Genomic DNA, 24,458 nt, shown 5'->3' with positions numbered 1-24,458 from the left:
CAACAGGAGGGTGCATGCAGCCCACACAGAGGACACACCTGGGGCACCTGGCTGTGGTGACCAGGGGTAATTGTGCTACTAGGCTCTACAGGACACCTTCTAAATAAGGCCACTCTTTTAAGACTGAGAGATGATCTACCTAATACATAGAAACAAACACAAAGAATTAGGCAAAACGAGGAGACAAAGGAATAAGTTCCAAATGAAAGAATTAGACAAAACCTCAGAAAAAGAACTAAATGAAATGGAGATAAGTAATCTACCAGAGAAAGAGTTCAAGGTAATAGTCATAAAGGTGCTCACTAAACTCAGAAGAAGAATAGATAAACATAGTGAGAGCTTCAACAAAGAGATAGAAAGTATAAAAAAGAGCCAATCATAGTTGAAGAATGCAGTATCTGAAATGAAAAATACACTAGAGGGAATCAACAGCAGACTAGATGATGCAGAAGAATGGATCAGTGACCTGGAAGACAGGGTAGTGGAAATCACCTAATCAGAAGAGTGAAAAAGAAAAAGGAAAAACAAAGGTGAGGATAGCTTAAGGAACCTATGGGACAACGTCAAACATACTAACATTCACAGTACAGGGATCCTAGAAGGAGAAGAAAGAGAGGAAGGGACAGAAAACTATGAAAAAGTAATGACTGAAAACTTCCCTAACCTGGAGAAAGAAACAGACATTCAAGTCCAGGAAGCACAGAGATTTCCAAAGAAGATAACCCAAAGAGACCCACCACAAGACACATTATAATTAAAATATCAAAAGTTAAAGATAAGAGGGAATCTTAAATGCAGCAAGAGAAAAACAACTAGTTACATACATGGGAAACCCCATGAGACTATCAGCTGAATTTCAGCAGAAACTTTATATGCCAGAAGGAAGTATTCAAAGTGCTGAAAGAAAAAATTTACAACCAAGAATACTCTGCCTGGCAAGATTATCATTCAGAATGGAAAGAGAGAGAAAAAGTTTTCCAGACAAGCAAAAACTAAAGGAGTTCATCACCACTAAACTAGCCTTACAAGAAATGTTAAAGGGACTTCTTTATATGGAAAAGAAAAGACTATAACTACAAATAAGAAAATTATGAAAGAAAAAAATCTCACTGGTAACGGCAAACATACAGCAAAGGTAGTGGATCAATCGTCTAACCATCTAGTTAGTTTGAAGCTTAAAAGACAAAAGCAATAAAATCACCTACAGGCACACCTCATTTTCTTGTGCTTCACTTTATTGCTCTTTACTGATATTGCGTTTTTTACAAATTGAAAGTTAGTAGCCATCCTGTGTCAAGCAAGTTTACCGGCACTGTTTTTCCAACAGCGTTGACTCACTTCACGTCTCTGTGTCACATTTTGATAATTCTAACAATATTTCAAGCTTTTTAATTATTATTATAATTGTTATGGTGATCTGTGATCAGTGATCTTTGCTGTTACTACTATAATTGTTTTGGGGCACCACAAACCACATCCATATAAGATAGTGAACTTAATTAATAAATGTTGTGTGTGTTCTTACTGCTCCATTAACTGGCCGTTCTCCCACCTTCTTGCCCCTCCTCGGACATCCATATTCCCTGAGACACAACAATATTAAAATTAGGCCAATTAATAACTCTATAATGGCTTCAAAGTGTTCAAGTGAAAGGAAGAGTCACACATTTCTCATTTCAAATCAAAATCTAGAAATGATTAAGCTTAGAGAGGAAGGTATGTCAAAAGATGAGATAGGCTGAAAGCTAGGCCTCTTGCACCAGTTAGCCAAGTTATGAATGCAAAGAAAAAGTTCTTTAAGGAAAATAAAAATGCTACTCCAGCAAACGCACAAATGATATGAAAGTGAAACAGCCTTATTACTGATATGGAGAAAGCTTTAATGGTCTGGATAGAAATTCAAACTGCTCACAACATTCCCTTAAGCCAAAGCCGAATCTAGAGAATGTCCTAACTCTCTTCAAGTCTGTGACGGCTGAGAGAGGTGAGGAAGCTGCAGGAGAAAAATTTGAAGCTAGTAGAAGTTGGTTCATGAGGTTTAAGGAAAGAAACCATCTCCATAACATGAAAGTACAAGGTGAAGCAGCAAGGGCTGGTTTAGAAGCTGTAGCAAGATACTCAGAAGATCCCTCTAAGATGATTAATGAAGGTGGCTACACTAAAGAACAGGTTTTCAATGTAGACAAAACAGCCTTATTTTGGAAGAAGATGCCATCTAGGACTTTCATAGCTGGAGAGGAGAAGCCAAGGCCTGGCTTCAAAGCTTCAAAGAACAGGCTGACTCTCTTATTAGGGGCTAATGCAGTTGATGGCTTTAAGTTGATGGCTAATGTTCATGGACTATTATTGACCAGTAAGTTCAACTTTCAAGTCTTATTATTTAGGAAAGACATTTTGTAAGGCTATATCTTCCATAGATAGTGACTCCTCTGATTGATTTGGGCAAAGTAAATTGAAAACATTCTGGAAAGAATTCACCATTCAAGATGCCATTAAGAACATTTGTGATTTGTGGGAAGGGGTCAAAATATCAACATTAGTAGGAGTTTGGAAGAAGTTTGTTCCAACCCTCATGGATGACTTTGAGGGGTTCAAGACTTTGGTGGGGGAAGTAACTGCAGATATGCTGGAAAGAGCAAGAGAACTAGAATTAAAAGTAGAGCCTGAAGATGTGACTGAATTGTTGCAATTTTATGATAAAACTTTAACAGATGAGGAATTGCTTCTTACAGGTGAGCAAAGAAAGTGGTTTCTTGAGATGGAATCTACTCCTGGTGAAGATGCTGTGAAGAGTGTTGAAATGACAACAAAAGATGTAGAATACTACATAAACTTAGTTGATAAAGCAGTGGAAGGATTTCAGAGGATTGATGTCGATTTTGAAAGAAGTTCTACTGTGCATAAAATGCTATCAAACAGCATTGCAAGCTACAAAGAAATGGAAGAGTTCACGGAAGGAAGAGTCAATCAATGCAGCAAACTTCACTGTTGTCTTATTTTAAGAAATTGCCACAGCCACCCCGGCCTTCAGCAACCACCACCCTGATCAGTCAGCAGCCATCACCATGAAGGCAAGAGCTTCCACCAGCAAAAGGTTACAATTTGCTGAAGGCTCAGATGGTGGTTAGCATTTTTTAGCAATAAAGTATTTTTAAATTAAAATGTGTACGTTGTTTTTTTTAGACGTAATGCTATTGGACACTTAGTAGACTAAAATATAGTGTAAATACAACTTTTATATGCACTGGGAAACCAAAACATTAGTGTGACTTGCTTTATTGCTATATTAGGTTTATTGCTGTGGTCTGGAGCTGAGCCTACAATATCTCCAAGGTATGCCTGTAGAAATATTGTATTACTGTGTTGTACACCTGAAACTAATATAATATTGTATGCCAGCTGTACTCCAATAAAAAAGATAGAATATTAGGAAGCCACTAGAAAATTATGGTTCAAAGGAGATTTAATAATAGAAAAAATTAATTAATTAAAAAATGCTATACTCAATACTGAGCCCCTTTTCCCTGTTCCCAGAGGTAATCACTGATATCAGCCCATTGTCTATGAATTTACATACTTAAAAGTCATTTATAGCCTTACTAATTTGTGCATTTTAAAATTTTTTATAAGACTTGGTTTTATATTGTACATGCTATCCACAACTTGCCTATTTTATCCCTAAAAATAATGCTTTATAGTTTTATTTTAGATATAACGCTTGCGAAAGGTTTTGGTACCAAGCTAAAAAAGATTCCTTCCATTCCTGAAATGTTACATTGCACACCCTCCCTCATCTCCACCCAACCCCTACCTTGGCCTCAGGTCCACCGTATCAAATACTTCCCCACTTTTGTTACAATCATCACAAAGTTTGCAGAGAGCCAGGAAGGGGAGAAATGGAGATTGTGAGCACTGGTTCCACCTACGCCCTGGAGGTAGACCAAGAAAATTTTGAGTAAAGTGTTTCTACACAACTGGACCTACCCTGGACCAGGTCTGGGAACTCTGTGTGGATGGCATTGCTGCCCAGGCACTGAAGAAGGACTTGAAACTTTTGGAGAGAGATGCTCCAAAAGGTGGGCCTCTCAGAGTCTGGCTGCCTGCTTCCTGGGGGATCAACCAGATTCCAGGAGGAGCTCAGACGCTTGAGCCTAAGAGTGGTGCAGGAGCACAAGTTCCGCTCCAGTTCCCAGAGGGCAGCCTGGCAAGTGCATCATTCTGGCTGGCTGTCACAGTTCTTCTGCTGCACAGTGCAGGAGACTGGGCCACCAAATGGTGTGGACACACTGGTTGTGTGTGTGTTTGTGTGTGTGCATGTGATGTGCTCTTCTCCTCACATCATATGGGAGGTACAGGATCTCCACATGATTTATCACCAGGGATGTTAAGATTGAGCCCTTGGTTAAGGGGGTATTTGCTAGGTTTCTCCACTGCAAAGTGTTTATTTTTCCCCTTCCATATTCTATTTTTGGAAGTGAGTCACTAAATCCAGGCCACACTAAAAGTAAGGGAAGGAGAGGATGAAGCTCCTGGAAGGGGAGAGCATCGATATATATTATTTTGAATTCTTCTGTAAGAAAGATTTGTCACTTCACTCCACTTATTTATTTATTTAACCAATCATTTATATCACTGTGAACTCGTTTATTTATTTTGTACTTTAGGTTATAATTCAATGCTACATTTTTTGTTTTGTTGCTCAAGTTATTTCAGCTTTGGTCTTTGGGGGTTCTTTCAGGTTGGCTCCTGTGTCCTTTGACATGACCCCGTTCTTTGTTATTTGAACATTTATTTCCTTTCTGGTGCCACGAGATGCTCCAGGCTTGTCTTGTATTTTCCCTTCCCCAGACCTGGAAACATGCATTTCTTCAAAGAGCCCTGGTTCTGTTTATAGACAAGAGTATTAGAAACAAAGATCTGAGCACTGGGTGTGCTTGTTGCTAATGGAGTATCACTGCTTCTAGACTCTTCCAGGGAACAGAGCTAAGAAATGTAGGTTTGTACACTAATTCATGTATATACACTGCCTATAGTTATTTCAGTATCTTTATCTATCTATCTATCTATCTATCTATCTATCTATCTATCTATCCATCTATCTATCTATCATATATCTATCTATTTAGGTAAATATGAGTTCATAATGATGTCTCTGACTATTCCAGAACCACAAAGTGCATTTGAGCCTCCCCTTCTTGCTTATTTGTTGCTTCCCTCTTTGATGGTGAGAAACTTGGTTCTCACTATGTACCATCCATTCTTTCAACCCCAGGATCCTATGAAGGAGTTTCTGACTCATACCTCCATGGGAAACAAATTTACCAACTTGTCTACGTACAATTCTTTTTGTCTTTAGCCTTACAATTTCCAGTCAAAACATCGTTTTCCAAAGTTACTTAAGTTAGATCCATTTTTTCCCTACTCTCTTCAGTGAGTTTTGAGTGACACACTCACATCTGACACACGATGAGTTTAGGGTCTGGACTGTTGACTGACTTTTGGGCCTGAGCTCATCCAGCAGCTCTTTCCTGTCTGTGTTCCAACAAGGCAACCTTGTTTAGAGTACACAAAGGTGGCAGGAGTGGTGGCAGTGTCCTTTACCCAGTGTGCTTCCTGCCACTGGCACCCGGGGTGGTCACTCCAATCCCTCCACAAACTCCACATCAAGTGTCATGCAGTTTTCGTGGTGGACATGTCCATTGCTTCCAAGGGCTTTGGAGAGCATTGCTCTGAGATGCCCCTCGGGCCTTCCAGTTCATGTCTTCTCCTGCCCCCACCGATGTGGTTATGTTGTGCTCCCCTGGGTTTGGCCTTAAGCCCTGCCAAAAAGCCCTTGGAGGAATGGGATCACTCTTCTTGCTCCACCACAGGCCCATCACCTATCCTCCCTGTTGGTGGCTGTATGTGGAGGCAGGAGCGCAGTTATCATATAAAGAGTTCACATTCTAGAAATATAGTGATTATGGTCTAAGAGTTCAGGAGAAAACGTGGTTGGAAGATGTGTTGATCTATATTTATGCTAAGAAAGTTGTAACCGTAAATTTAAGATGACCAGAGACTTGCATTTGTGGTTATTGTCAATGAAGCACAATAATAACATTTAAGAGAGTCATTGGAAGCCAGAATTTGTGGTGATATGACGCATGATGCATCATCAAGAATAATGATATAACCAGTATTAAATTAAATAAATGATAGAGAACTATAGAGGGAAGAAGATTTATTTGTTTCAATACAAACAGGTTCCAAGGAGCCACTACATCACGAATAACAACACTGCTATCTTTTTCTTGAGATGGCAGCTATAAAATTAGCCAAGAATGAGATGCATTTGACAATAAGGCAAATTATACCAATAAAGAGATGGTACCCGGACCTGAACAGGAAGAAATGGTGCCTGAACATTAGGAAGAATCTTCAGGTGCGCTGATTGGACAATGAGCAGGTATGTATCACTTTTCTACTCCTTATTCTAAATCATAGTGGATAAATTAGTATACTTCACATGGGCTCATGCTGGTGTTGCATAAATCCAGAGGACATCATTAATATAGAGTAAAATGTAAAGGGTGCCTCCTAGAGTTGAGTGTGGGTTTAGTTATTTTTGTTACTATTGTTAACATTTTAGGGGTTTGGTTTTTGAAGGAGCGGCTAAGAGTGTGATAAGACTGCTGTTTTATAACAGATATGTTGGATATATGGAAACTACACATGGAATCACATCATGTCTACCCTTCCTTCCTTGCCTAACAACTCTCTTTGCTCCTCTTAGTCCTTTTATAAAGTGACTCACTATCTTTCCAATCTCTTTTTTCACCCTCCCTTCAATAGTTGAATCAGTTTGAACCTTTTACTATTCAGTAACGCACCATGCTTTATTCGTGTATGCTTTTTCCTTCTACCTGAGATGTCTTTCTCTCTCTTCTTTATCTGCTTAATTCACTCAAAGGTCACCTTCTTTGAGGAAACTTCCCTGCGTAGAGCACTTTCTTCTCTGATAGCCCTTCGCTCTTGAACTTGACTTATTACAGCATTCACGTTTTATTGTAATTATGGTAGATTTTATATCTATTTTAAATATGTAAAATCTGAGTCCTAGAGCTAGAATTTGAACACACATGGCTATGACTCCTGAGAGCAGGCTTGTTGAATGGTATCAGTTCATTTATAAGTCTGTCTCTTCAACTAGATAGTGTTTCTCACCAGAAGGGACCATGAATTAGAAGTTCATGTGTCTCCCTTGGCATTTAGCATAACCTGGTTCATAATGGGTATTCAATAAAAATTAGATGAATAAATTGATTTATGTTATGGGCTATAAATACTCTAAACTACAAATCACAGAATCCTGACTTACAATAATTTTCTGGACTTCCAAAATAGTAAATATAGTAAATTGAATTTCATGCAAATTTGAATCATACAAGTTTGTGCTTTAAGATAATCATAATGATATATTGTATTATAAAAATGTGAAATAATGAAAATTCTCCCAAATTAAAACACATAAAGAACTGCATATTCAAAACTGATTGACCTAGTAATGTTCCATATGATGGTGTCACTTTTGCATCAATCCAATTCATTTAAAATTATCAAAATTATCTCTCTTGTGTGAGTAACTGATAAATAAATACATGGCTATTTGTACGGCAACAGAGAAAGTGCGTTATAGCATTTTGAGATGTATCTTTTGGGAAACTAGAATCTTTTTCTGACTAAGGAAAGAGTTTATGTTAATAAAATGTTACATGTAATGGTTGATATATAGTTGGAATAATAATCATCTTGTCCATTTTATTTAATTCATGTGAACCGTGTGTAATTTCTTCAGCACTAGACTATAAGCAGTGACCTGGAAAATATCTGAAAAATATTGCATGCAAAAGAGCAGATCACTTTTCCACATTTACTCTTCAGCTGCACTCAGGTCTCTCAGTTCTGTTTGTTGCAAATTTCTTCATTAATTCATTTAGTCAATTGATATCTGGACCCTAGGGACTGGTTATTTAAAAGGCTGGTCTTAAGAATCTTAAGAGAAGAAATGAATTAAGGAGCAGTGTCACTGGGTGTGTTGTAAGTGACAGAGAGAGGGAGTCTATCCTGTTTGGGCGGAGCGAAGGCCCTCACCCACCTCAGGTGGAGTCATTTGGTTGGTAATTTGAGGAGCCACAGGGTTGAGTATCAGGAATCACAAACATCTTCCAGTGATGGAAAGGGCAGTCATCAAGGCAGATATACTTTAAAGTTTCAGATAAAGTTAGCCCATGTCTTTGGGTTTGTCACTAGGACAAAAGGCTATAAGGGACAGAGTTAGCTCCAGTGGCTGTCCAAAGGAATATGTGCCCAAATTACGATGATCTCTTGATTGCTTTTTTAAATTGCAATAAGAGGAAAAATGTAGAACAGCACGAGCAATATCCAGATATTCACTCCAGTGCTCCTCCTAGCGCGGAAGGACTGGCTCTTCCGTAATCGCACCAGTCTTGGATGAGAGAGCTGGCCTCCCTAACCTTGCGATGGGGTGGACAACAGACTCATTGCTTGGGAGAAAGGTGATTCAAGGCAAGGATGACCGTGAGGCATCGAGGATGGGCATGGAGACATGCTCTGACCCGTTTTATTACTTTTCTCATGACGGAAATTGTGGGGCCACGGTGCAATCTACTCACAAATTTCTTACCTCCCACAGAATACTGGAGAGCACATATGTTCTTATTCTTTTCTAGGAACATCAAAAACAAGCAGTGTTTCTCTAAATGAAGAAGAGTTATTTAAAACATAGCCTATATTCTGGGAAGCAGTACAATTTGTCTAAGAACAATAGATCATAATTCTAGTTTTTATGGCATATATTTCCCAGGGGAAGAATGCATATTTATAGAGATGTGTGTGTGTGTGTCTTAGTCTGCTCAGACAACCATAACAAACTACCACAGACTGTGCAGCTTAAGCAACAGAAATCTAGTTTGTCGCAGTTCTAGATGTTGGAAAATCCGAGATCAAGTTTCCAGCAGGGTTTACATTGGGGGTTAGGACTTCAACATATGAATTCTGCGAGGACACAGACATTTAGTTCATATGTGTGTGTGAAATCTCTGGACTTGTAGGGGATTTTTCTGAATCTCTTATGACAGTGAGCCATCTCGCAATGTTGCTGAGGAAAAGGAGCATCCAGCAATTACGCTGATGACGGCTTAAGGCCAGACCTCCCTTGTAATTTCTCATCATGTGTCATTGCTATAGAAGGTGGGAAGAGAGGGGTCATAGTATTTTCTCATTAGAGAAAGTATATGTCATTAAGAAAAAGTATTTAGAAAGTGCTTTTTCTGTACAATTTATTCTTCTAGGACTTTTAGAAGATGTTCTCAAAGCATGATTGCTTCCCTCAGGCAGTTTGTAATCTGAGTGTGTGGACCAGTTGAGCTGTTTTAAGGACCCATGCTTATCACTGCAGGAGCAGCCAACCCACATAAAGAGAAACGCTGCTCACGGACCGTAGATTTGCGTGAAATTTATTTTGACTGGCCCTTGACTCACTCTGCTCCTTCTCTGCTTGACTTAGTTGATGTCTTCCTTCACCTCGCTGACCTCATGGCACTTCTAGCCATTTGGCAGGCAGATTGATTGCTTTCTCTGACTCTGATCCTTCTCACTTTGTTCCTCGTATAGAAGGGAGGGAAAAAATGTCCACTCACTCCCTAAAAACCATAGGCAAAGTCCCTCTGATCAAGGAAAACTGTCTCTTTTTTTGAGCAAAATACTTCAATGGCTTTTGGGGGGCAGCAAAGGTGAAAGGTGGTTTCCTGTTCCAGAGCTTGATTTGGATAGGCTAAAATTAAACAAAAGGAGAGATGGTTTTCTCTGCCTGAAGACAGTAAGAGGAAAGGGAATATAGAAGCTGGAGCTAGGTGAGAAAAGACAATAAATGAGGACCAGGAGAGACCAAGAAAGGAGGATGTTGGTCAGGGCTCGAAATGAGGAGAGTCAGGGGTGTTGATACAAGCCGAAAAGGCCTTTTGATGTTTGATTCCAAGTTCCTTGACACACACATGTGTTGGGGCATCTTTGAAAAAGCGATTGAGGCGTACCCAACACGGGTTCAGGACAGGGAAGAGATAGCATGTATAGGACAGAAAATAAGGCACAGCCAAAGAGAAAATTTAGCAGCACCAGGAAATTAGGGCAGAGATGTCAAGGCTAAATGCGAGCAGTCCTCCCTACTCCTGAATTCTTAGAAATTTGGCCAGGGTGTTGGTAGTAATTCTGGCTGCTCTCAGTATGTGGGGTCAGCACAGGGCCAAATATAATTAAATCTAAAGAGACAAGAGGCTGGAGGACTTTGAGGACATTCATCCTGTTGGAATGTGGGTTTTATCTGCTCCGTGGAGATTGTTTCAAGCTCTGTGACTTGCAGTCAGACTCCTCAGCTTCATCTCATGATCCTAGGTTCTATCCTCTTCTCAGACATACAGCATAAATTTCAAGAGTGCTCTGTGGTGAGAAAGGTATATGTGTCAAATGAATGAGTGAGGACTGATGAGTGATCCTGACTATGACAGTCTGATTCAGGGCCATTCATTTTCTACTTATAAAGGCTCTTTTTTGTGCCAGATATTGTGCTAGCACCATAGGAGTCAGGAAGATGAGTCCTTGAATCCAAGAAGTCGACTATCTAGGAAGAATTGCATAGGCTTATAAATGACTGTGACATAAGGTCAGATGAGAAGAACGACGAAAAAATAACCTAAGAGGTGTCATAAGTTGTCAAAGGTGAGAAAGTTCTTTCCTAGTTATGGAGTAATGAGATACACATTTATGGAGAATTATTTGGTATAGACCTTAAAGGATGGATGAGGGTTTTACAAGCATTAATGGGAAAGAGGAAGAGAGATTAAAAAAAATGTTTTTTCAAATAACCAATCACTCAAACCAACAAAGAACAAAATAGATCCCAGAAGAGTACATGGTCTGGTATTGTCTGAAGAGAGGGCATTTTCTAGTAACCACACGTATAGCTTAACTGCTTTGAAGAAGAGTACATCTAACATTGAACACTAATAGCAATGCTGATCATGATAATTATTGTTATCTTTGTAAAATGTCTGTTAGGGATCAGACATTTTAAATACATTATTCCATCTACACATAAAAAAGCTTCTGAAGAAATATTATCATTTTCATTAGCTATGTGACAAAATTAAGAATCAGAGAGATTAAATTATTTGCCTAATGTCATATGGCTAATAATTGTCACAGCCAAGATTAGAATCTGTTTGGTACCAAAGTCCAGTTTGTCGTGTTAAGTTGCTTCTGAGCAGTTTCACAGATTTATGAAAAAGTAAACAGAACCAGAATTAGGGCACTGGAAAAGCATTCCATGTGGGTTGTGTACTTAGGACTAAACCTTGAACCATGGCACATATAGATCAAGACTTGTTTGCAGTTAGTAGACAAACTCCGGTTCAAAGCTCCTCTTTATTGCTTGTCTCTTAAAATTTGACGTTCCTCAGGATACCTCTTTTCACTACAATCTCTCTTTTTCATCCAAATGTGTGGCTGTAATAACCATCTACAAGCCGAGGGCTCCTGAATCTCCATATCCAGCCTTGATCTCGGTCCAGAGGATAAGAAGCACTGTTGAAGTGTCCATCAACTTCTCTACTTTGGAGGTCTTAAAGATACTTCAACAGTAAACCAGGGCATTTGGCTTAATAATTACACTAAGTCAACAGGCAAAAACCAGGACTGTTTGAGTAAACTTGTCTCTCTGTCCTAAGCTCAATATATCCCAAACTGAGCAAATATTCAGTAAATAAATCCTTTTGAGTTTATCTCACTCATACTATTTAATTCCATCTGCAACTCTCATTTCCCATTAGCACTACTCTCATCCAGGCAACTTACTGGACTATGTTATTGTAAAAACTTCCTAACTGGCCTCCTTATCATAAACTTGTCCCCTTTTATAATGAGAGATGGTTTCAAAACACAAACGTGATTTTTGTTAGCTCCCTTTGTAGATTTCCATTATCTTAGGATGAGGTGTAAGCTTGATTTAAAAGGTTTTTGAGACGTGGCCCTGCCAACTTTGCCAGAAATTCCCTTTATAGAATAAGCTCTCTCATTTTTAAAATTCGTATTTCACCGAAATTGCATTTCTTCCAGCCCCTTAAATAAGCCGTGCTCGCCCTTACCAGTGGGCCTTTCCATTGCTTTCTACGTCTGCCTGGGACACTCTTCCCTCCGTCTTTATTTGACCCACCTCCAACTTTTCTACCAGTCTCCACCAAGAAGCTGCCTACTCCAGGAAGCCTTCCCCGACTCCCTCCAAGGATGTGAGGTGTTCCTCTTCACTCCACTTATCACTGCATCCATCACACCATGTTGTGATTGCTGACATAACTGTCTCTCTAGTAGATGGTAAGCTCAGCAAGAGCAGGGATGGTGCCTGTTGCTTGTGGCTGATTATTCCCGTCAAAGAACAGTGCCTGATATGCATATTCCATCTTTTTGTTGAATGAGTAAATAAAACTCACATCTATTAAGTGCTACTCTGTGCAAGGCCCTATTCCGATCCATTTACGCTCACTAATTTATTTAATCATGAAGGGGATCCTATCACTAGCTTCATTTTATAGATGATGAAAATAAAACCCAGAAAAATTAAATAACTCACCCAAAGTCATGTAGCTAATAAATGACAGGGAAAAAATTCAAACCGGGTCCCTGAGCCCACATGTTTAACCGTGACACTGTACTGTCTTTCTGATCATATGACAGGGAATAGCAGAGACCTGCTCGGTAAGGGAGAATATGGAAGGAGATTAAAGAATGACACAAACCAGCACAATATCAGAGAAGAGATCTAAATAGGACATGGACTGACAGTAAGGTTGTTACTCCTGGTTTAGTTTCTTCAGCATCCGGATGTTGGTGGCAGACACAACATACGTCAGATTAATGTGCACGTATTATTTGTAGGGATGTGTCTATTTATATTTATATTTATAATATTGTAATACTCGCACTTTAGTAAATGCCTACTATTTGCTAGACATTTTACATAGGTTCCCTCTAATCTTTTGATGAGAAGATGAGATTGGATTGTCCAACATTTCAGATTACATCTCTATATTAGCATAAGACTTGAAATATGGTTTATACAGTTACAAAGATCTCAGAGTTATGGAAGCTGAGATTTGCTGAATGTAACCTCTCCCTCTCCCGTAACTTCTTGTCTTTGAACAAATACATTCACTGTTCAGCAAATGTTACTGAGCGCTGGCTGGGGACCAGGCACTGTGAAAGGCTGGGGGATATTTTACCCGTGCCTGGTCACACGGAATGTAGATTGCTTCATAAAATGGGTTAGTTTTTCATAACTAATGCTTTTGTTTTCATATATTTGAGTAAAGAGCCCTATTCAGGGATAGTAGGAGAGAGGTGCCCCGTTGATACTCAAATGGGTAGACAAGGTCAGCAGCGCCTCTCACTGGGGAGTAGGAGCAAGGCTTGCTCCCGGTTAGTGTGTTCCTCAGGAGACAAAACCCAGGGTGGCCACACACAGCAGAAAATGAACAGAAACCATCACATGAGTGGGATATTACTTGACCAGCAATGAAGAACTTGTTCATGCTATGATAAATCCTTATATCTCCCAGAAGTTCTAGAAGTTTATGTAAAAAGGCTCTGATGAACTTTTGTTTAAATATTTGCCCTAGTAATTTACAGTATGGTTTATTTTTAAAAAATATAATCAGTTTTTTAAATTTTATTTTTAAAATTACATATCAGCTTTCCATTGAACAAGTCTTGAAAGAGAGAGAGTGAGAGAGAGAAATTCACTGCAGTCCTACCATCCAGAGAAACCCAGTGTTAAAACTTTGTGGTCTATTATTCCTGTCTTTTATTTTATACTTTTTTAGGGGTTGAGGGGAGAGAGGAGGCACGAAAATGGGATTTTTCCATATATTATTTTTCGCCTGTTTTCCACTTAATGATATATTATGAGCATATTTCCATATCAGTAAATATTCTTCCACAAAATTATTTTGATGGCTGCATATTACTCCATTTTATGAATGTACCATATTTATTTATTGCCTACTGTACCTTATTTGTTTTTTTTAATCTTAACTTTAGAATAGTGAATCATATGTGAAACTTTAAAAAATACTGATGCCTAAGTTCCACCTCCAAAGATTCTGATTTAATTGGTCTGGGGTACAAGCTAGGCATTGGGAATTTTAAAAGTTCCTCTAGTGATTTTAATGCGCACCCAAGATTGAGAACACTCATGGATAGGGGATATACGAAGTGAACCACTCTGAGAAGCAGATGGCGTTTGTAAGCGCCCTTTATTTAGTATTACCATAATCATCTGGAGTTGCTAAATGAACAGTGCAGCCAATCCACTTCACAGTTTGACATATATGCAAAATTATTTTGCAACAAATAAAATTATTATAGGACTTGGTTCATCAGAATCTGTGCTCTAACTTTTGTGTCTTAAGCTATATACAGTATACTAAATACTGAAAAATAGACCTGATTGACATACAAATCAGGTGAAAAGGATTTTTGAGCTAAACAACAACATAATGATGAAGCAATGTACTCTTCAATGAGGAGTCTGAGTTAATCAAACAATGTCCAGTGCCTGGCACACGATAGGCATTCAATTAATATATTTTCTTAATGAATTATGCATTTAGTTGAATTTCAGACAAAATCAAGTGTCTTTTCTTATGGCCGCATTAACGTTTTAATTTGAAAACAGTGAATTATTGTGCAATTTAGGAGAGAAATTGTATCTTTGAAAGCTGTAATTTGAGAAAAGTATTTGTTATATTTGTAAAGCAGAATGAATTTGCAACCTTCGTTTTCCTTTTTCCATCCAAAAGAGGTCTGTGTCCTTGAACATAAAATACCAATAATCCCTGTGCTGTTAATTATTGGCAAGTTGCTCCATTTGCAACCTAAAGAAATTAAGTAACAGATATACCAATATACTAACAAAAGATTACTAATTAACATGCTTTGCTTGAGAAGGATATAAAAGAATTTCAGCATAATTTTCAATATTCTCCCCCCATCATTGCCAACAACGACAAAATTACTAGCAACTATGAAGTGGGTGGTATCAATTCTTTTAATTTTTCTACTAAATTCTACTGAATCCAGAACAATGCATAGCAATGCATATGGAATAGGTAAGATATTTTGTATTTTTCTTTCTGCTCTTTTCTCTATGTCAAAATTCATAAACTTGCATTTATTCATTTGTCTTGATTTATTTACCACACTTACTGTTCCACACAGAGGACAAATATTCAATTGGTGAATATCTTTAAATGAACGACAAACTTGTAACCTGACAGGAGGTTTACAAAATCATGACAGTGCTTAGCATTACCCAGGAATGGTTTGTATGCTCCATGTTGAAATAATTTTTTTGTACGTTATTTAATTGGCATACATATTAACTTCGAAAGGTGTATACGTACTAGTCCGTAATCCTGGCTCCTCCAAATGTAAAATCCTCTCAGACTGGTAAAATAAGTACTATCTTTATTCTTTACTTCAGAATAATGGGTTATTCTTTCACTGTCTGAAGAAGAAACAGTGTAACTGGGATGCAAATGGTCAAGAAAACTGTGGTGTAATCCTGTTCAGAAGGATGACTGACATATTTTTAATCATTTTATTTTCAAGCCAATTACAACATTACAGTACAGGGGAAACCCAAACAATTGGAAGATGCAAAACCTGGGTTTTAGTGCTAGGTCTACTATAAATTATTTTTGTTGACTTCCTCCCTTAGTTTCCTAGTTTTCTCAAGCACAAAATGAGGATGTCTGGAAAAATGATCCCTAGTGTCTTCTCACTTTTAAAATTGTATGGTTCTAACTTAAATACAAACGCTCACATGTAACAATGGTTACTTTCCTTGTTGCAGTTGAAAATACCATTTCTCATGAAGTTTATTTTGCCTTCCAGCTTCCGCACTGGATTCTTTCCAATGTTCTCCAGAGATGAATTTAGTTGACCTGTAAGTTTTGCTCATATAAATGCACTTTAAATATGCAAAGCAATGGTAATTTTAGTTAGGTAATTAAATGAAGTTGGATAGGCCCACGAGTTTTCAAAAGTATGAAAGCAAAATTGGACAATTCCAAGAAAATTATTTATGTTTGAATATAAAATTGATATTGAAGAGGTTGACCTGTTGGCCCATATCTTAGATGTTAACCTCTAGATTGCTTGAAATTCCATGGGACAAACCAAATTTGATTGTAGAAACTGAAGATTAGTTTCTGATCAGTGGTAACCCTATATGAATTTAGGAATTTTTCTCACCATTACTAATAGGATGATACTATAATATTCTCTATTCTTAATACTATTTAAATCCTAGTAGCAAATAATAGGACGTAAAACATTCTGCTTTCTGTTATTTGTAGAGAGTATGTTTTTCTTTTGAGTGCTATCTTTCCATTCCACACTTTTGAAGTTTCTAGTAAGGAATTTGAAGTAGTGTGTTACTGCTACTGTTTGCACACAGAAAGTTGCGAAAGCAATGCTTTGGGTGAATCCATGAGCATTGTGGTCTTAGATCAGAACTTGATCTTGTTGGGAGTAGACATGGGCAGAGGTCTAATGACCAATTCTTTGCTTAAACTTAAAAGGAACTATAAAGAATATAGATACCCTCAGGACGTGCCAGGTGGTGTAGAGGTTCACACACTCACTTTGATGGCCCGGGTTAGGATCCCGGGCGGGGACAGAGCGTCGCTCATCAAGTCGCACTGTCATCCCACATAAAATAGAGGAGGATTGCATTGCATTGCAGTGGGTGGGTGACCACAAAATGAGGAACCATTTTTACGGGCAATCTGCTTACTTTGATTTTTTATAGATATGGGAGAAGGGCACGAGAAGAAGACTGACCTTTCTTCCTGGATGGCTAGAACTTAATTTCACATAAATTTTTAGCAAAGCTCACCCACTAAACAGGTCACAACATAACAGAAAACAAAACAAACAAAAACTAAACTTGAGGAAAAGATGCTTGATATAAGTCTGTTCCTTAAGCATTCATATGTATTTTCATTTCAGAGCCACCATATTTTTTGCCCAGTTTGTTCAAGAGGCCACTTACAAGGAAGTAAGCAAAATGGTGAAAGATGTATTGACTGTAACTGAGAAGTCCACTGGCAGTGAGCAGCCAACAGGGTGTTCAGAAAACCGGGTGAGTGAATAATAAAAAAAGCAGCCACCGGCCCATGGTCTAGGGGCTAAAGTTCCACAGGGTCTGCTTTGGTGGCCCAGGTTTGCAGGTTCGAATCCTAGGCGTGGACTGCTCCGCTGTCGGCGTGTTGTGGAGGCATCCCACGTACAAAGTAGAGGAAGATTGGTGTGAATGTTAGCTCAGGGCTAGTCTTCCTCAAGCAAAAAAACAGAGAAGGATTGGTAAGGGATGTTAGCTCAGAATCTTCCTCACCCTCCCGCCCCAGAAAGCACTGTGATATTTGACCAAATTTAGCATGTAGAAGAGAAGATACAGGGATGGCGTGAGAAATACATTTAAATGTTGGAAGACCTGTTGTCTGAAAGAGGGCTTAGATTAATTCCGAATTGTTGAAGAGGTTAGGAGAGAAAAGAATGAATGCCTACTGTACAGAGACAATATAAGCATAGTGACTAAGAGTTAAGGTTCTGAAATAAGAGTTTTGAGATGACTACGGTCACACCACTTAACTTCTCTGAGTATTAGTTCTTTAGTTTCCTTATCTATAAAATAAGGAATAATAATAGCTTCCATTTCAGAGTTGTCATGGAGATTGACATCATAATAGTAGTAGGAGTTAATTTTTATTAAGCACACAATGTGACAGGCATTATTCTAGAGAGTGTTACATATCATTGCTAATCAAAATATTTCATGACATACAGCATAGTGCTGATGAATCAGAATGGATATCCAGTGAGCCAAGAGACCCTGTCTGGGGCTTATTGGCTGAATATCAGTTTTACTTACAAATATTAATTTATTAAATCTTTACAATAATCCTAGGAGATAGATGCTAATCTTCCAGTTGTGGAAGCTGAGGCACAGAGAGGTTAAGTAACTTTCTTAAGGGAGCCCAGAACCAGAATTTAAACTAGGCCATCAGGCTCCAGAACTAACACCCCTAGTGGCTTCGTTACACTATATCTACACTATAGGGGATATGAGGTGCATAGCACACACTTAGGGTTGCCAGATTTGGCAAACAAACAACAATAGCAAAATATGAAGCCCACTTAAATTTGAATTTCAAATAAATAATGAATATTTTTTTAAATATAAGGCTATTCTAATGTAGAAGATCAATAAATAATAGTTACTATTGATTATTTTATCTCAATACAGAAAAGGACTAAGAACTTTGTAATGATTAAAGCCACCCAAATATGGAACAAAATGCCCAGAGAACCCTCTGTCACGGTGGGGTTGATGAAATGGCCAAAAGACAATGTATCTGGAATACTGTAGAGAAGATGCCCTTTTAAAGATATAAAAGTACTTTCCAACTCTGCAATTGATGATTTAATAAAAACCTCTGTTTTGCATCTCTCTGTTTGGCTTCTCTGATAATCTAAAAACGTGTGTAAATTAAGCAAAATGCATTCCGTATTGTAACTTTACATCCAATGAGAAGCTCAAGGTACTGTTACAATTGGTGATTTGTCACTGTAAACTTAAAGGCATGATTTTTATGTGGATTGGGAATTGGAAGTGTTACTTAAGATTTCCAAGTTTCTCTAAATATTAGCAGAAGCTAAATAAAAATTTCCTGAGATGAATGAAACACATGGATTCCTCAGAGGCATTCTTCAGACTACTAGTTTCATCATCTGATTTTGGTAAAATTAAAGCAACAAAGAAGGATTTTAAACATTTAAAATAGACTTTTTAAAACATATTAGCTAAATCTGTAGTTAAGATCCATAAAAAGTATTTGGTGCTATTTTTATTTGATTTCAAATTATTTGGATATTTATCTGAAAATAAAATCCAGTTTTGGATCAATGTCTTATCACAAGAATGCCACATGAAATGAGTATCTGACTGAAAAGTGGTTTATATAAAAAGCTTATGTATCATGGAGCCAAACTGTTGATAACATAAAAGGGAAAGATAAAATATTCCAGATTTTTTTGAGGGGGAATAAAATATTGCACGGCTTTTTTCCTTTTAAAATAAAATAACTTTGTCTAATAGTCATGTGCATTACTAAAGATTGGAAACTAACATTCCATTTCCCAAAAGGCATCAAAGAAGGCTAGCTCAGGCTGAAACTAAATATACTGGAATTTGAATGGGGAATTATTTTCTTAACCTATAGTAGGATATTAAAAAACTTTTCACATCTTTTACAGATTTTCAAGTAAAGTTTGTTGTCTTTCATTAAAAACAAATCTTTCTTAAAGCTATCTGCCTTCCTGGAAGAAATTTGCCATGAGGAGGAAATTCCTGAAAAGTATGGACTTTCAGGTTGCTGCAGCCAAAATGAAGAGGAAAGACATAACTGTTTACTGGCACGCAAGAAGGACTCTCCAGCATCCATCCCACCCTTCCAAGTTCCAGAACCTGTCACGAGTTGTAAAGCATATGAAGAAAACAGGGAGATGTTCCTGAACCGGTAAGGATCCAATTTAAAAGTAGATTAAAACCCCAGGAAGGAGGGCTGGCCCAGTGGCATAGTCGTTAAATTCATGCACTCCACTTTGGCTGCCTGGGGTTCACGGGTTTGGGTACCAGACGAGGACCTACACACCGCTCATCAAGCCATGCTGTGACAGCGTCCCACATACAAAATAGAGGAAGATTGGTACAGATGTTGGTTCAGGGCCAATCTTCCTCACCAAGAAAACAAACAAACAAAAAGCAACCCCAGGAAGGGAGCAGTGTCAAGCAGAATTTAGTGTTTCTGCAATTTACAGATGTCCTCTAAAACGGGAAGAAGTGGATATAATGTTTGGCATTGCGTCTGCTGAGGTCCTGCACTAGGAAATTAGGTGAGCGACTTTAAGGATAACTTCGTTTCCACAGTGTGCTAGATAGATTCAGTATAAACCACACATCAGACCCACCAGTTGTTTCTTTAGTCTCTTGATATATACCTTGTTTTTTCCCTTCTAATCTCTCCATTCTAGCTTGCCCAAGAATAATTATGATGGCACAAAATGACTTCTTTTGGAGCTAATATTTGGTTTTCCATGTTCACAAAATTCCCTAGAAATAAAAAAAAATGTTAGAGATCTAGGAATATTTAAGGTACATAAACTTGGCTAGCATTTATTGAGCACTTAAGATGTTGTAGGAACATGTGCATGTAGGACCATGTAGGAACATGGTGCATGTGATCAGATTAATGCTCACAAACAGCCTTTGAAGTCTCCTTGTCCTCTTCCTCTTCATTCTTTGTCTTCTTCCCATTTTGCATGTGAGGAAAATGAAGCTTAGAAAGTTAAGGCAATTGGCTGAGGGCACACTGCTAATACATTCCCGAGACGGGATTCAAATCCAGGTTCTCTACTGGTGAAGCCTGTGTCTCACTCTTAATCACTCTGTCTTCCATGTTGCTGCCAACACCAGAGAAATATGGAACCTGTCCTTAGAACGTCTCTGCCACGGAGACTGCACAGGTGAATTATTCCATTCTGCACTGATGAGAAAAAAAGACTTTATCTTTCTGCTTTACTGAGTGGAGGTCTGGCCTGGCTGACCCCTGAAACATGTCTGAGTAGGCTTATTGAAACGGACGCTTCAGTAAGAATCAGAGTCAGCATTTCTGCCTGTTTTATTCTCACAATAGAATACGGTATCGGCTGTCAAACTGATTTCTTCCCGGGAATCTTTAGTGAGGAAAATTTTTGACAGCACGTGGAAAAAAATAAGACTGTTTTCTGAATCTTTAAACAAACTTGGGAGTCCGGTTCCAAGCAGTAGAAGTCCTAATTTTGTGTGTTAGTGAATCTTACAGCTTCTTTCATTTCGCAGATACCTGTATGAGATAGCAAGAAGGCACCCCTTCCTGTATTCATCTACAGCTCTTTATTTGGCTTCTCACTATGACAAAATAATTTCAGCATGCTGCAAATCTGAAAATGCAGTTGAATGTTTCCAATCAAAGGTACTGTGTTTGTGTTGATATCTGAACCAATACTTTAATCTGGCTATGATTCATTAAAACCAAAGTTAAAAATGGAAATATGCTTTCTGTGCAGAGTATCATTTTCAGAATAAAGCATATTTCAGGAGTCTGATACTGTTTGGGCAAAAAAGCTGGACATGCTGTTTCTTATGCATTCATTTATTCATTCAGTCAGTCAACAACTGTTTTATTATTAAGGAAGCTAGTTTGGTGGGATAAAGAAAGAGGTAGAGGTGATAATATAAATAGAAGGGAGGAGCAAGAGGTGGAAGGACGTGAAAGAAGGTGGACAGAGAAAACAGTGAAAGAGAACTATGATAAAGGCCTTATATTCCTTATTTCTTTTAATCCTTAGAACAAATTTGATGTGTATTATTGTCATTTAACAAACAAGGAAACTTAAGTTTAGAGAAGTGAATAGCTTTTTTTAGGTTCAGAGAGCTGGAATGATTTCCATAATTAATTACTTGCCACCAGCAGTCCTACAACAAAAGTATCCTAAGAATTATGACTATTCCCAGATTGTCAGGCCATGATGTAATCTTATTTTTTCTGACCGAGAAGACATTTAAGAAATTATCAGGTGTCAATCTGTCTTAAATCTGTTTAAAAGTACAATTGTTTATTCATTACCCCAAATACAAACATTATCATGTTTTTGTTTCAAGGTATTTTAAATAAATATGTCCGGCATAGATGCATATAAACCAACCTAAAAGAAAGAATGAATGATTGAATAAAGTTCTGCAAAAATGTACTGCACTTATAATTTTCAGTAAAAATTTTTTATAGCGTTTCATGTCTTCCCTATATCTGTTGTTTTTCTAGTTCTTAGAGCCTGTAAAAGAAAATACATCCTTTCTTGACACCTTGTTTCTTCTATATCTAGGCAGCAACAATTACAAAAGAATTAAGAGAAACCAGTTTGTTAAATCAACATGTGTGTGCAGTGATAAGAAATTTTGGACCCCGAACTCTCCAAGCTATGTAAGTTTAAGCTCTGTCTAAGGAAGAAGGTGAGATCTGCAGAACTACCATTTTGCAACTTGAATTTATTTCTCTCATTGTTACTGTTGTGGAGAATGAAGTTTCCTTTGAGGGGCGCTAATATGATTAGAAGCATGAAACCTTAGGATTGGAAGGAAGCGAACAGATCAGTCTGCTACTTAACACTTATTAAAACTTAGTTAGAGGACACTTCTGAGATTTATACTATTTACCTATTCTTCTAGATGCTCTTTTTTTAAAAAAAATTATTAATTTTTCTTTTCTTTTTAAAATTTATTTTACTTTTTAAATCAAAGTATAAGTGCCATGCAATGTCCTTTCAGTTTCAGGTGTAATCATAGTGATTAGATATTTATATACATTATGAAATGATCACCACAATAAATCTAGTTACCATCTGTAACCATGTAAAGTTATTACAATATTATTGACTGTATTCTCTGTGCTGTACGTTACATCCCCATGAAATTATCAATTTTGTAAGTGGAAGTTTGTACCTCTTAATTTCTCTCAGCTATTTCACCCACTCCCCCAACCCCTCCCTTGTCCAGTAACTACCTGAATCTGAGTCTGATTCTGTTTTATTTTTTCAGATTCCACATATAAGTGAAATCATACAGTATTTGTCTTTCTCTGTCTGACTTATTTCACTTAGCGTAATACCCTCTAGGTCCCTCCATGTTGTCCCGAATGGCAAGATTTCATTCTTTTTTATGACTGAGTGATATTCCATTGTACGTATATACCACATCTTCTTTATCCATTCATCTATCGATGGGCACTTAGGTTGCTTCTGTATCTTGAGTATTGTAAATAATGCTGCAATGAACATGGGAGCGCATATATCTCTTTGAATTAACGTTTCTATTTTCTTCAGATAAATATCCAGAAGAGGAATTACTGAATCATATGGTGGTTCTATTTTTAATTTTTTGAGGAACCCCTATATTGTTTAGTTAGCCCTGGTGGTCTAGTGGTTAAGATTTGGCGCTCTCACTGCTGTGACCTGGGTTCATTTTCTGTCAGGGAACCTCACCACCTGTCTGTCAGTTGTCAAACTGTGTCAAACACATAGCTGTGTGTTACTGTAATGCTGAAAGCTATGCCACCAGGATTTCAAATTCCAGCACGGTCACCCATGGTGGACAGGTTTCAGTGGAGCTTCCAGACCAAGACAGACTAGGAAGAAGGACCTGGCCACCCAATTCTGAAAAAATTGGCTGTGAAAACCCTATGAATAGCAGCAGAGAGTGTCTGATATAGCTCAGGAAGGTGAGAGGATGGCTCAAAAATACCAGGCAGGGTTCCACTCTGCTGTACACAGTGTCGCTAGGAGTAAGGATGGACACCACGGCACTAACAATAACCATACTGTTTTCCATAGTGCCTGCACCAATTTACATTCCCACCAATAGCGTACCAGGGTTTCCCTTTCTCTACATCCTCGTCAACACTTGTTATTTTTTTGTTTTTGATAATAGCCATTCTGACAGATGCTTTTCTAGATACTCTTAAGCTCATGTCCGCAATCAGATTATACCTCGTAGTTAGCCTATGTTTTCCTATATCATCTACAAAGTGGGTTGGTCTTCACTGAGTATCATTTAATGCATTTGGCTAACAAGAAAGACTTTACATTAATTCTGCTGCCTAGTCTGCTGTAAAGTCTGTTATGTCGATTGTTGCTTCTTAGGAAAATATTCACTTGAGGCAATAATATTAGAATCTAGTGTTGGGAGGTAAAAAACGGTCACCTTTGAAGGACCAGCACCTATTCTTCTAGCTGGTGAAAGCAACGTAACTCACCAAAGTTTGTTCTCTTGTCCCAGCTGCTAAAAAGCTCAAACGTAAATTTGGAGTTTTTCAATTGACCACATTAACTCCATATTTACCTTCTCCCTTTTCCTCGTCTCTATCTGTTTTTCTTTCTTTCTTCTTTCCTTCCTTCCTTTTTTTTCCTCTTTCTCTCTTTCACCTATCTGTCTGTCTGTCTTTCTATCTATCTATTTAACGTACTTCTATCTCACCTTCTATCTTTATTGTTAGGATGAAGAAGAATATTTAAAAAATACCCATACAGTTGAATCACCTAGTCCAACCTCTTCATTTTTACACATGAGTGACCTGAGGCCCGGGGAGATTAAAGCAATTTACCCAAGGCCACACTGCTGGTCGTCGGAATCCAGTTCTTCTAAGTCCTTGTCGTGATTTATTTTCATTATACCTATTTGTTTACTATGTCAG

At 38.0% G+C, this 24,458-nt stretch overlaps 1 protein-coding gene across 2 annotated transcripts in view; it reads left to right on the top strand.

Annotated features, from left to right (window-relative positions):
* Positions 1-6,295: 6,295 nt before the first annotated feature.
* The window catches only part of AFP (alpha fetoprotein), a 29,848-nt gene continuing 11,685 nt past the window's right edge, over positions 6,296-24,458 (top strand). Inside the window, exons 1-6 of one of the 2 annotated variants that reach the window (XM_070614669.1) lie at positions 6,296-6,445; positions 16,003-16,054; positions 17,122-17,254; positions 19,480-19,691; positions 21,053-21,185; positions 22,096-22,193. In XM_070614669.1, coding sequence (XP_070470770.1) covers positions 16,038-16,054; positions 17,122-17,254; positions 19,480-19,691; positions 21,053-21,185; positions 22,096-22,193 — 593 coding nt within the window. In that variant the 5' untranslated portion in view covers positions 6,296-6,445; positions 16,003-16,037. Of the gene's footprint in view, positions 6,446-15,130; positions 15,216-16,002; positions 16,055-17,121; positions 17,255-19,479; positions 19,692-21,052; positions 21,186-22,095; positions 22,194-24,458 lie in introns of those variants that run through there. The other variant, XM_008526440.2, reaches the window with a different exon arrangement.

Source organism: Equus przewalskii, chromosome 3 (genome assembly GCF_037783145.1).
Source record: "Equus przewalskii isolate Varuska chromosome 3, EquPr2, whole genome shotgun sequence".
Taxonomy (NCBI): Eukaryota; Metazoa; Chordata; class Mammalia; order Perissodactyla; family Equidae; genus Equus; species Equus przewalskii.
This window is presented reverse-complemented; position numbering and strand designations above follow the sequence as displayed.